General features: G+C 31.6%; 1 protein-coding gene across 3 annotated transcripts in view; it reads right to left on the bottom strand.

The window, feature by feature from the left end:
- Adgrb3 (adhesion G protein-coupled receptor B3) overlaps nucleotides 1-14,749 on the bottom strand; it is a 680,206-nt gene that overhangs the window by 284,554 nt on the left and 380,903 nt on the right. For all 3 annotated transcript variants that reach the window (XM_047557982.1, XM_047557981.1, XM_047557980.1), the window contains one exon: nucleotides 5,059-5,161. In XM_047557982.1, the coding sequence (XP_047413938.1) occupies nucleotides 5,059-5,161 (103 nt within the window). The remainder of the gene's footprint in view (nucleotides 1-5,058; nucleotides 5,162-14,749) is intronic.

Here is a 14,749-nt window from a genome sequence, read left to right on the forward strand (position 1 = left end):
TGCTGTAATTCAGGGTGCATTTAATTTTCTATTCTTACTGTAAAAAATTACCACAAACGTAGCTGCATAGGACAACTCATTTTTTTTTTTTTTAATCTCCCAGTTTCCATAGGTCAAAAGTCTAGAGAGTCCAGCTGAGTCTCTACTTAAGGGTTTCACCAGGTTGAAATTGAAGTGTTGGCAGAACTGCATTTATTTCTATAGAATCTGGAGATGAATCTGCTTACAGTTCCTTGTGGTTGCAGGACTGCGGCCCCTACTTCCTGGTTGACCAACTGGGGGTATTATCGGCTTTTAAGACTCTCTGTATCTCTTGGATTGTGAACCTCTTCTTTTTCTTCAAAGACAGCCAGGATTGGTTGAGACCTTACATTGCACCTTTTTCTTCACTACTGGGAAACATTCGATACTTTCAATGGCTCAGTTATTTAAGCTGGACATACTCACATAATCCAGAATAATCTCCCCATCTCAAAGTGCTTACCCTTACTTACATCACACAGGAGTTCCTTTTGACATGTAATACACATATAGTACATTGTTTTTGATGTGTACATACCAAATGGACATGTAACATAACATATTCACAGTTTCTGAGAGTTAGCATGTGGACATATTTAAGGGGCTATTATTCTGCATACCACAGAGGGGCTGATGAACTATTACCTGTGGACTAACTTTGGCCTGCTACCTATTTTCGTATAGAAAATTTTATTATGATAGAGCCACTTCCATCTGTTTATATACTACTGTCTCTGTATGCTTTCACACTACAAGAGATAGTTGAGGACACGTGACAAATCATTAGGCTTTGATGCTTAAAATATTTACTGTTTGACTCTTTACTGGAAAAATTTTTCAACCCTTACTCCAATGACTGCACAATTATTTGGAAGTCTTTATGGAGAATATCAATTATGTATTATGAATAAAAATAAACCAAATTTGAAGAGTGAGGAGATGCTTACTCAAGTTCAGGGATTTATGATAAAACAAAAAAATATATAACTAGAGAACAATGACTATCTCAGTTTTAGCTATTAGCAGAGTCATCAATCTCTTTGTCTAGTTAACATTTCAAGACTTCCATAAAACACACCAAGAGCAGTAGGCATGAAAATCAGAAATCGCTACCAAATGGAAAAAAAGCTAGGGCACAAAAGTAATTTAAAAATCAAAGGATTGCTAACCCCCTTTGTGAAAATTATGGGTGCATAGACTGGACTTTTAAAGTTTTGCCAAATGATTTTTAATTCTTCAGCCTCTTAAACTTTGATGTTCATGAAAAAACTCCCTGATAAATGCTGAAATTTCTTCACATTTTTCTCATGCTTAGCTAACAGTAGCAAACATTACACTCTCCCCTCTGTTTTCTTCTATGATTACAGAGTCTTTGGATCATGATTAATTTTAGTTCACATATATAAGTCAGATTACTTCATTTGTTAGTTTGATCCTGTTAGTATGTAAGCAAATAAAACAAAGAAAACAAAACTCACAAGTGAAAAATTCCCATGAGAATTTTTTTGAGTGTGCATGATCAGTTTGAGAAATACAAATAAATCTGATGGGCTTTTTTCCCCAACCCTGAAAGACAGGAGTAACACCCTACTAAGACCATTAGAGTTGCTGCACAGAGGGGAATTTTTTTTTTTTTTTAAAGGGCAAGTTTAGACTATAGGTCAGTGTGGTTCGCTATATCTTTCCACTCAAAATAAAACTGTGTAAAAGACCTTTTATTAGGAAAAATAATGCATTTTCAGGCTTACAATGATGATAAAGCAGAATATATCTAAAATTCATTTGTTTTCTATTCTTTTAACTCATCTTTAAATATGAGGATGTTATCCATTCTGGAAAGACACAGTAGGTCCAGACCTATCAGACCTAGGGCATCCTCACAGTTGGTGTGTGTACATATGTGTGTGTGTACATACAGAGCTTTCCTATTGCACTTATTTAGGTCTCAATAATTATGTTCAACAAAATTATTTACTTTCCTTATGCATTGTAGATTCTACCAATTTATTAAGTGTTACTCTGAAAAACCCTTCAGTAATATGAAATGCAAAATTCTTTTCCTGGAAAAGGCAAATTTAATATTTCTTAAAAGCAAATGATTGCTGTAAGTAAGCACTAAGTATCAGAAACCCTGAGTTTATAGGTCATGACAATGAAGGCATAAGACTGAGAAACTGAACTAAGAATAGTGTCTTACTCATTAATGACTTATAAGCTGGTTAAAACTGCAACTGGCTTTGCTAAATGCAATTTGGAGTTGCAGGGTTCCATATTCTATTTCTTATTCCTGCCAGTTCCCAAGGGCCTTATTATATTTAATATACTAAAAATACTATTTGTTTAAAAGCTTTTTAAAAGAACACATTTCATTTAGAAAATGTTAATAGGCTTTACCCTAGACTCACTGTAACTTTGAATTCTCATTCTTCCTTTTTCTTCACATAGAAAATCTTATGCAACAGATGTAGTTTGCAAGTTGTTATTCTTTCCTGAGCTCAGAAAAGTACAGAAAATACTTTTATTATAAGAAAATAGGTGAAAGTAGAGATATTTAGTATTAGGGACAATCATATCTAAAATAATTCAATATCAAAGGCAATGAATATAGATAAAAAATGTAGCTTGTTTCAATCAACTTCAATCTTCACAGTTTAGTTAAGATTGTGGTATTTCACTGTAGATTTTTTTGGTGATCACTTCAATAAAATCAAACTAACATTAGTATAGAAAATGTCTTTCTAAGACTGGTAATAAATATTAAGTCAATCCCATACTTCTTACTTCAGTGAACAATACAGTGTTTTTCAAAACCTAATTTGGTCGAGAATATAAATGCAAATAAAATTATCATTAGAAATTAAAAACAGTAAAGCATGAAGGGCCGTCTATGCTGTACAGATGGTGCAGTGAATTTAAACTCCAGGGAATCCCAGCGAGGCTCCTTGTGTGGCTGCAGTTGCAGTGGCCTCTGAGAGTAGGCACAGAGCATCGCTGCAGGTGAGGGGGAACTGAAGTAAGAACACTTGCATGTTTTCCTTCTCCAGCATAAACATTTCTTCTTCTTCTTCTTTCCTCATCCCATTTTGTAAAGTATTTGTCTATATATTTTTTAAATCTGGGTCTTCCAGAGTGGAGAGAATATTCTTTTGGTGACAGGTCAATTCACTTAGTCTTTTAAAATATTAAGGTAGAGAATTCATTTGAAGTGCCTCATGATCATTATCTCATCCTTCTTATATGCTGACTTTGACTCCACTCCAGTATCTAGTTGGTGCTTAATAAAATCTGTTGACTGTTCACTTTGTTTCCCACATTTAGAAAATATTTTTTTGTACATGGTTTATCTCTTTTATAAATTGGCTGTCAAAATACATTACCAAAAGAGAAAAGTTTGAGTCCAAGTTTAAATATATTCTTTACCAATAGTTTTATTATTGAATTAAAGTAGAGACTGAACCATCAATACTATTTTTGAGGTTACTATTTTTCAAATTATCAAAAAATTTTCCTCTAATTAAAATACTTTCAAAATTTTTTATCTTTATTTAGGAAAATTCTGCAAATATTCATTTATAGATGTGTTTTCTGCCTAAAGAGCAATGTCTGCATTCTGAAGTGCCTTAATGATTTAAGTATTTGCTTTTTAAGTAATTCTATAATTTTGATACAGGGAACTATATATCTCTTACTATTTCACACCAATGCTTGTAACTACAGAGACATTCCATGAGAATAAAAACAAGTGATAAATATTTTCATAACTAATCTGGAACACACAAATTAATTCCTTGTTCAAAAGTACATTTTCAAATGTTCAAATGCATCTCCCAGTTTTTAGGACAGTGATGAGATTGTAGCTATACGAAAGTATGAGGAAATAGATATTAAAGAAATAAAACACATTCTTGAGATTAGAAAGAACCAGTATGGTCACATTTTGGCAAAAGTAGGAAAAGACTTAATGGTTTAAATATTAATTGTGATATTTGAAAGTTATTGCTGAAAGATTTGCAGTTTTCATTAAACAATCTAGGAAGCCTGAGGCAGCTTAGTAAAAAGCAGTTCTCAGGAAGATGATTATCATTTTCTATAAAACTAAGGCTGATTTCTTGAGGAAATCAGAAATTATACAATAGCAGAATTATACAAGTTTTCTAGCCCAAAGGATGTGAGTATGAATTCTATTATGTCATTTGCTAATTATATGAACTTGGGAAAATGGCTTAATCACTTTTTACTTCTTTCTTTTTTTAAATATTAAAGTCAACTTCATAAAAACATTGCAAAGAATAATAAAAATATATATCCATACAATGTAAGATTGGACAACTTTAATACAGGAAGTATGAAAGCATCATGAGGTGGTCTTGATAAGAATCACCTTCCTTGTCCTTGCCCAGTAATGATTTAAGTATTTAAAGTGAATGTATAAATGATAAAAAAAAAAATTAAATTTAAATATAGGACAGAACAAGATTTAAAGCATTTCAGTTGCAGTTGGATGGACTTAGGGAAAGGTGCTTGTCATTCTGGGATGGAAGATTGAAATTTAGACCATTGGAGTACCCAGGAAGTTACAAAGACCCTTCCATGATGCTGGACTTGGTGTTGCTACATACTTCCCTACTCACTCCACCTTCCCGAGTCAATTGATCCCCTTTGTGCTAAGGTTTATAAGTTCCTTTGCTGCATGCAACTCAATTTCACAGATTTATGCACCTGTGTTTTTCATCACACAGTGAACTAGGCTTTTGTTCATATTCTTATTCCCCAGGGCTAGCACAGAGCTCACTAAGGATGTATACACAAATAATTAATCTATTAACTATAATCTCGGATAGATTGGAGAGAGCTTTATCAGGAACTAAAAAAGAACAATATGGTGTTCTGTTTCTATGTGTTCATAACAAATTAATCCACTTGCAAACATAAAAGTCTAAAAAAAGTGTTCTGGCACTATTGGTCAAAAGAATGATTGTTAATTTTCTTTAAAGGGTAATTCTGTAAGCAACTGAATGCCAAGTAGATGGTACTTACATTAGCCAAATGAGCTAGCTCTATCTCCAGAAATGAGTCAGTTGTTTTGGGTTCAGGCCTTATTGTGACCACGATGATTTTGGAATTAACAACAGTATAATTTCTGAAACAGAATAATTACAATTAAAAGAAGAAAGAGTGAAAACTATGATTTATACTGCTCAATACATGTTGGGATGACATTAAATAAATACATCCTAAGTAAAACATAGATATGATGTTACTCATGGAAAGATAGTCAATTTACTGTTATAAACAAACCCTATCTGAACCCAGAAAATTTGGGGAGGGGGAACCATTTAACCATTTAAGATGTAGAAAAGATGAAAAAGCAATAGCACTGACAAGCTTCCAATTACTTTAAACTGGTTCACCTATAAGAGTGATGGACTGTGAACTCACACTTTCAGGCAATCTTTGAATCAACAGAATTCATTATCTCAAGGAGAACCTACTAGTTTTATTTCTCATGAGATCAAATTCTCTTCTTGTAAAGTACCTGTCTTTGCAGTTTTTGAATTTTAGCAAAATGCAAAAACTAGTAGTTGGAATTTGGAACAACTTGAGAACAAGTAGCCTTTAAATAAACGTTACTAATTCTCACCTCCATTCATTTCAGCAATATTTACAGGTCACTGCTTTATATCAATGTTCTCAAAGAAACATATCTGTCTTTTGAAATATAGTACCAAGTACAGTTCATTCACAGAGAACTTAAAGTGATTTTATATACAATCACATTTATAATCCATAAAAATAATATAAAAAATGAACCAAATTTTTCTAGTACTTAAAACTTTTCATTTAAAATTTATAAAATGCTGTAGATCATCCATTGTTTAAAGGTTGAAAGACTGAATTGTACTTTCTTGCAAATAAAAAAATAAGTATATTCATCACTTTTTGGTAATTTGAAATAATCACCTATTCTTCCAAAGGGCAGATACTATTTTGGGGGAATTATATCAGGTGCCCACGCAAGCACCACCACAATCAAAATGGACAATCAATTCCTTGATCTAAATAGTTTTATTGAGTTCCTTGGTCCTCTCCTTTCCAAGATTCTAGAAGCTTGACATGCTGTCATTATGAATTGATCTTTTCTAGCATTTCATTTCAATAGAATGACACACTACATAGACTTTTGTTGTTTTACTTAGTTCACTTTGACATAAAATTTTGAGATTCATACATTTTGTTTGTTTTTTGTTGCTAAATGATATTCCATGGTATAGATATACCACAATTTATTTACATATTCATCAATTAAATAAGCAAACTTTGGGTTACTCCTGGTTTTTAGCTTTTATGAGTAGCTCCATGTGGCTATTATGAAAAATTGTCATACGCACTCTGTGTAGACTTATATATTCATGTATCTTGGGTAAATCCTGGGAGTGGAATTGTTTGGTCATGTGATAAAAGCATGTTTGAATTTACAAACCATACTGTTTTTTTAAACAGGCGTACCATCAAAGTACTATAGTTCTGATATGGTAGAGTGATATTGAACCTCTCATTCATTATGATCATGTCTTCTCTAATGGGTTGGTATTTGACACAAAATTTGACTTTATAGAAAATAATATTGAACTATTACACAGTTTGGAATTACTGCATTTAGTTGCAGAGGAACTGGAAGCATACTTGGAGTGGGACAACATTTTTTAACTGAATTTCTCATATATTTATTCAAATAACAGATTCATACACAAGAAGGTATGTGCCTAATAGTAAATAGGGAAAACCCATAAGTCATAAATACATTTTGCTTTTCTTAGGAGGAAGGTGGTTGCAAACAGAGAGCTAGTTAACTGTCCTTTGTTTCATTTAGTGTTAAATCAGTCAACTGAAGGTAAGCTACCTGGAGAAAAATAAAACACTAAGCTGTAAATGTCAAGTTCCTTTTGCCAAATTATTTTTTCTCTGTGAGTAAAAGTAATCAGGGAATCAGATGGAAATAAATGGAATTAACAAAGCTAGAAGGCCATCCTGGGTGATTGATCATATTAGCAGAATTGACAGGCCTCCTGCAGAATGACGAAATGTCTATAGCAAAGAGATCAGGGAATGTCTGTGTTACCACCAGAAAACTTTTGTGGGTTTCTCCCAGAGAATAAAACTGACACTGAACACACAGATGCTAATTCTTTATTCAGGTTAGCCTGAGTATATTTGAATTCTTATTTGGTTACGTGAAACTAAAATATTGATGCACCACTCAAATTCCATCTGCCCCCTTACTCTGGTTCTGTTTATCTTTCTTCCTTGCTATAAATGAAAACCAGTGACTGCCAATTTTAATTAATGCTAAGTAATTTTATAGCAAAAAGGTATTAGTATTATTTTTCAGGTAATGTAAGTGGATAAATTACTAAAAACACAAGCATGTGTACTCCATTTAGGAGTTTTTTAAGTTCCTTTAAGATACTTATGAACTCTTGTGTGTTTTGGGCATGTGTCGATTTTTGGCATTGAGCAGAGTGAAACAAAGTATCTAAGATAGGGAGCCCTCTGTAGAGTTTTATGCTTTGTCAAGTTCATTAGCTATTCAACAACTGGGTTGTTGAAGAAGGTCCCTAGTATATGTTATGGTTTTGCTAGGTGTGTTGTAATTAAGTTAGAATTTAGTTGGGAATGTATGTGTGTCAATTTATTTATACATTCAGGTGTGCTTACCTCATTTGTGTGGGTACCCCCTTAGCTTGTGCCACAACACTGTAACACTGTAACATATACCAAATTCTATCACATCACCCATTGGATCTCTTTCCACAAGTGTAAACTCTTGAGAATGGTGAGAATGGTATCTACATTTGTATATACTCATTTGCATTATGCTTGGCATATTTTAGTGCTCAAAACATGTTTGTATGCTTTGTTAAATGCAAACACATTCTACACAAAATATCAAAGTTTTTACCATGTAGATTTAAAATGTAATCCCAAAATCACGGTATTGAAATGTTTAATAAAAGAAAAAAAAAAGAATTTATATTATGCAATAGCTCCTTTTTACAAAAAGTGTATACTGTATATTTTTTCAATTTATTCCATCAATTTATTATAATTTACATAAGTGAATATCTGGCTTCTGATGTGCCATGTCAGGCTTTGTGATCTACTAATGCTTTCTGGCTGGTTATGCGTTTATATCACAGCTAGGAAAGCAGATCTTAGAGCCAAATGGATTTCATGACTAAAGTAATACGATTTTTCCCTGTCCTTGAGATTTGGGTTAGTTGCTATCTAAAACATTTAAAAATGTGTAAAGTCACCCATTCAAAGGCGATTCAACTTATTCTTCATAGTCTTTGCAATCTTACGATGTTTGGGGCACACAAAACATGTCTCAAAGAGAATTAATAAATGATTAAAATTTCAAAGCAGCTGCCTACAAGAGACTTAAACTACACAACATACATAAAGTGAAAGACTGAAAAAATATTCCATGTAAATGGCAAAAAAAGAAAGTAGCATTGGGATATACTTAGACATATAGAACTTAGGTCAAAAACTGTCACAAGAGACAAAATATATTATGTAATGATAAAATGATCAATTTGCAAGGAAAATGTATCAATTTTAAAAGTATAAGCACACAAATATATGATGTAAAAACTGACAAATGAGAATTAAATAATAATCCTAGGAGATTTCAACACTTTATCTTAATAATGGGTAGATCATTTAAACAGAAGATCAGAAAAGAAAACAGGGGACATGAATAGCACTGTAGACCAGAAGAACCTAACAGACATGCATACAATGACAGCAGAACACAGATTCTTCTCAAGGACGCACTGAATATTCCCCAGGCCACAAAACTAATCTTATTGAACTGAAGATGACTGAAATAATAACAAGTACTTTCCCCAAATATAGTGTAATGAAAATGGAAACCAACAACAAAAGGAAAACAGGAAATTTTGCAAATAGATGAAAGTTAACCCACTTTTGACCAACCAATGTGTAAAGAAAGAAATCACAGAGATCACAAAACACCTTGATGCAATTGAAAGTAAAACCGCAACATTCCAAACTTCAGAGTTGTAGCAAAAGCAGTACTAAGATAAAGGCCAAAACATAAGACCTAAAAATCATAAAACTCCTAGACATACACACTCACACAAAAAGGAAAAGAAAACTTCATGACACTCAATTTGACAATTACTTGACCTTGAGACCAAGAAAATAGAAAATAAAAGATAAAATAAATGAAATTATATTGGACTTAAAAAAAATCTTTGTTCAGGAAATGAAATAATCAATACAGTGAAAAACTAACTTACAGAATGAGAGAAAATATATGTAAATCATATCTGATAATGGGTTATATCCAGAATACAAAGACAACTCCTACAGCTCAACAATAGCCCAAACCCTCAAATAATCTGATTAAAATGGGCAAAATACTTGAATAGCTATTTCTCCAAAGAAGATATACAGGTGGGCAACAAGCATGTGAAAAGATATTCAATAGCACTAATCACCAGAGAAATGCAAATCAAATATATAATGACATATCATCTCACAATCATTAGGATAGTTACTATTGAAAATAGTAAACAAAATAACAAGTGTTGGTTAAAATTTGAACTCATGTGCAATGTTGATGAGAATATGAAATGTTGCAGTCTCTTTGGAATACAGTATTGGTAGTTTCTGAAAAAAATAAAAAGTAAAATTACCATGTGATTCAATCATCCCACTTCTGGGTATATATTCAAAATAAATGAAATTAAGGTCCTGGAAAAATACTTGCATGCCCACGTTCATCAAGCATTATCAACCATTGCCAAAAGTTGGAATATACATATGCAAAATATTCAGTCTTCGTAAAGAAGGAAATCTGGTTAAATGCTATCACATGGTAAACCTGAAGGACATCATGCTTATTGAAATAGATGAATAACACAAAGAAAGGACAAAATACTGAATGATTCCATGAATATAAGATATCTAAAGTGGTCCAATGCTTAGAAAAAGAAAGTGGTGGTTGCCAAGGGCTAGAGGGAGTGGAAAATAAGTTGTTCTTTAGTGGAATAGCACTTCAATTTGCAAGATGAAAAAGTTCTAGACATGGTTACACAAGTGTACATAGATCACTACTGTACTGCACACTTAAAAATAGTGAAGATGGTAAATTTTGTTATGAATTTTTACCATAATAAAAAAATATAATGTAATATTATAGAAAGAAAAATCAGTGGAGGGAACAGAAAATTAGTGGTACACATGAAGAGTAGCCACATAAAATATGTAAAAATATGCTTATGGTTTAATTAAAGTTATTAAAATTTCTGCAGTCTTTTTCCATTTTTAGATGTATCATTCATGTAGCTTCAAACTTAAGAGTTTTCATAATTGCTTTAAATGAGATCCCCAATTTAAATGGAGCATAAATAAAATTGATGATTTCATATATTCTGAGAACTGGGGGATTTTATCAAAATCTTTAAGAAAAACATATTCATTTTTTAAAACTAAAATTCCCTAATGGCTACTGAAAAGTAAGGTTCCGCTTACTTAGAACTTTGAAACTAATTAGAAATTCAAGTTCAGTTTTATAATATACAGAACTAATATGCTAATATGATCAGAGATTTATTTTCCCTTTTAAAAGGTGTGGCCAAATTAAGCCCAGATTTTTGTTAATTATTTGCTATCACAATGCACAATTTTAATTCTTAATGTCTTTATGACAGGGAACTCTAAAACAACACAGATTGTCATAAAATTGCAGTATTTTGTTATAAAATGAGAAAGAAGAAGCAAACTTCAAAGTTTAGTTTCTGAAAGTAAAGAACACATATTCTTGAGAAAGCTGACTGCTCAGGTTGATGGTTTTCAGCAAGTACTGGTGTAAAAGTGGTTATATCTTCATTTTTTTATTGTCTCCAAGAGTGCTTATTTCATTTTCTTTTCCTATGCCTGTCTAATTCCTTTGATATTAGGAACACAAATGAGTTTCATTTCTGAATATATAAAAAGTTCAGTATCATTTATATTTATTGTCAGTGTGCTTGATAGAAATTCATGTGATTTTGCATTATTGAAATTTGTTACTTTTTCAAAGATAATTTTCCATCTACTTTTGGTTTTATCTTCATGAATATGTCATAGTTCTCACTTTGTCTTTTTTTTCTGGCATTTTAATACTAGAGTACAATTCATATGCAATTTTATTTAGATTCTTTTATACTATCTCATATGTTAATAGATACATTAAAATGCATTTTTTGTTTGTTTTCAAAAACATGATTGCATTTTCCATGTGTCTAACCAGAAAAATTACATACTATTCACATACTGAGAAGTTTTGTGGTTTCCCCACATAACTGGAACCTACCTGCATTTACTAAATAAATCTGAGAGTGGATTATTTACAACTATTTCCTGAATTCTTGACTTCAGTGTATATTTGGATATATTATTCTTTTTCCTTGAGATAAATTCTTGGAATTAGAAATACTACATCAATGACAATCCCTTTTTAAGTTTCTTGACTTTATCAAACTGGCCTCCAAAATGTTATAAAAATGAGTTACGCATGCCTCTAATCTCAGTGGCTCAGGAGGCTAAGGCAGGAGGATCTCAAGTTCAAAGCCAAAAGTGAGACACTAATAAACTCAGTGAGACCCTGTCTCTAAATAAAATTTTTTAAAAAATTGGGCTGGGAATGTGAGTCAGTGGTCGACTCAGAGTTCAATCCTTGATAGCCACCCAACCAAAAAATAAAAAAATAAAAAAAAAAGAGTTAAAATTCTCACAGTAGATTATGGACTTGCTGAGTAGAAGATATTTGAAATCTTGATGTGAGAGGGGTCTCTGTGCTGGTGTCTCCCTCAAAGGACCCTCTAGCCTGGACTGGCCAGTCTTCTTTTGTCAGGCATATAAGTGGTCATGAGAGGAAGAAAGGAGGAAGGAACTCAGGTCTTGAATTTAACAACCCAGATTTGGGCCCCCAGGCCAACCTCAGGGCTATCTGAGATTGTCCATGTATGGCCACTTTCATCTGGGCCTTATACGATGTTCTGCAGTAGATTCATATGTATTCACACACTATCAAAGAAATGCATGGATCTTATTGCTTAAAGCAATCAATATTAGCAGCACAAGAAAATGAGATACAGTGAAAGAGTTCTCATTCTGGCAGATGAAGACTTGAGTTGGATTTGAACTCATTTACCTACTATGCATACAATCTTAGGCAGGTCACTTAAGTCATAAGGATTGTAGACACCTCACCTTTGAAATGAGATTCCAGATGACATTAAACTCTAAAGGGCCTTGCACATCAATATCCTATAGTTCTATAATGTCTGAGTTTAAGAAATTATTCTGAAGAAAAAAAAGATGAGAGAGTGAGAATGGCACCTATTTAGTTTAGACTTGAATAGAGCACTTTTCCTTCAAGGAACAAATTGAATTGACTTCATTTTAAAAGGGAAGACAGTCAAACAGTAAAATAAAATTTGCAGGTTGACTAATAGTTGAATGCATATTAGGGTAATAGAAGGAAAGAAGTATCTAAATAAAAAGAGTCAACATGCAAAATTATTTATATACCTTTATAAGATGAAAAATCTTTAAATTATTATGTATTTGAAACATTATATTAAGTCCTTCCTCATAGTCCTCACAAGGGAAATTATGCAAAGCATCATTTCAAAAATGAATATACCAAAATGTAAAATTTCTGGGAAACTAACAGCAAATCTAATATTATTTGACATATGGGGAAACATGCCTCCAAATATTTCAATATATAATTAGTAAAATGATCACTGAGGAAAATATTTCATGAGAATTTATAACTAAACCTATAGAAAAAATTGTACATTTTCACATATTAAAAAAGAAGATTACCCTTTCCTATTAGGCTCAATTCATATAAACTAATATAATAAAACAAGAAGATATGTGTATTTTATTCCTTTGTTCCTAATATTTTCATAGAATAAGTACTGTCTTATGCCTTACTTTAAAAGACTGGTTTATACAAGATATTTGAGCACATAAGATAATCAATTACTCCTGAAAACATTCATTGACCCTTTATTATTTAGTAAGCACTTGAGTGGGAGTCTTAAGAGTGGAGGGGGCTTGAAAGAATTAATATTGTACCATAAATGACACCAGTTAATGTTTGCTGAGTGACTCTGAAAGAACTATTCTTGTCTCTTAAAAGATATATTCTTATTTAGCAGATCTGTCATTGTTAAACTCACTAGACTTTCTGGAAGAATTTTTTTGAAAATTAGAAAAACAATATTGAGAGTGCTCAGTGGTTATATGATTCTATTATATGAGATAACAGAAAATAAGTAAAGACTAATGTTTCACCTTTAAAGACTATTTAAACTAACATTTCATCCTTAGTAATCTATTGTCATTATTTCTGGTCAAAGACCTAAATATGGATATAGTTTTTTATAGTATCTATATTTACTGAATAACTTTGTAGATAAAAAGTCTGAGTAGGTACATATATTTATATTTATATCTGAAAGGATGTTGTTTTTATCTGACACATAATAACTGCACTTATTTATGGGGTACAGTGTGAAGTTTTATAGTGGATATGTTGTATAATATTCATATCATGGTAATTAGCATATTTATCATATCAAACATTGTTTCTTTGTGGTAAGAATATCAAAACCTTTACTAGTGTTTTATGAAATATATATTTTATTATTATCTATAGTCACTCCACTGTGCTATAGAATAACAGAACTTATTCTAACTGTAAATTTATATTCATTAAATATTCCTAATTCTTAAACAGTGGTTATTAAGGACTTTACCTAAGAACATGTAGAAACTGTCTGATATATATATATATATATATATATATATATATAGTATATATACTAATTATAGGATATATTAATATACTATACTAATATATAAATATACATTAAATAACTATATTAATATTAGTATATAGTATATTATTAATTTATATATACTATAAATGTATATATTATATGTTTATAAATTTATGTATTTATATAAGTATATATTTAGTTTGTTTTGTTTTCAAGACTGGAGACCAAACCTAAGATTTCTTGAAGTTGGGAGGAACATTCAAGTTCAACGTACACAAGTAAAAAAATGTCAGTGACTTGCCCAAGAATCTACTGAAATTCCTGTGTGTCTCAGGTGATATCTGGATAGTTACTCTTCCAGATTATTCTGCTCTATTCATTAAATCACACACAATGTGTCCATTAATATACTTATGCACTATAAGTGACAACAGCTTCTGCCATGATTTAAAAAAAAATGCAACCACCAATTAAGTGTTTCTATTTCTTTTTACAAAAAAGACTGGTATCCCTAGATAAATTTCCAATTTTCTTGACTGCATAGATTCATGAAATATGGAATAACTTGAGTTCATTTTTGTAGGTGAACGAGTTCTAAAATAAACAGAACAAAATTAATCATTCAACTTTGTTGGCCATCTAGAGGGAAACTGATAATCAAAAACATTTCATGTTGAATAATTATTTTGCATTTACTATTGCCCTCAGGATAAAAGATTTTATGAGTTTGTGCAGCACAAAAAAGTACTTCTATTTTAGGTTGAACTGAAGGCAGTTGAATTGAATTGTGTAGTGACTGGCAAATTTATAAAACTCTTGTCATGATACATTGAAATTTTTTAACCAGTCATCTG

This window comes from Sciurus carolinensis, chromosome 7 (genome assembly GCF_902686445.1).
Source record: "Sciurus carolinensis chromosome 7, mSciCar1.2, whole genome shotgun sequence".
NCBI lineage: Eukaryota > Metazoa > Chordata > Mammalia > Rodentia > Sciuridae > Sciurus > Sciurus carolinensis.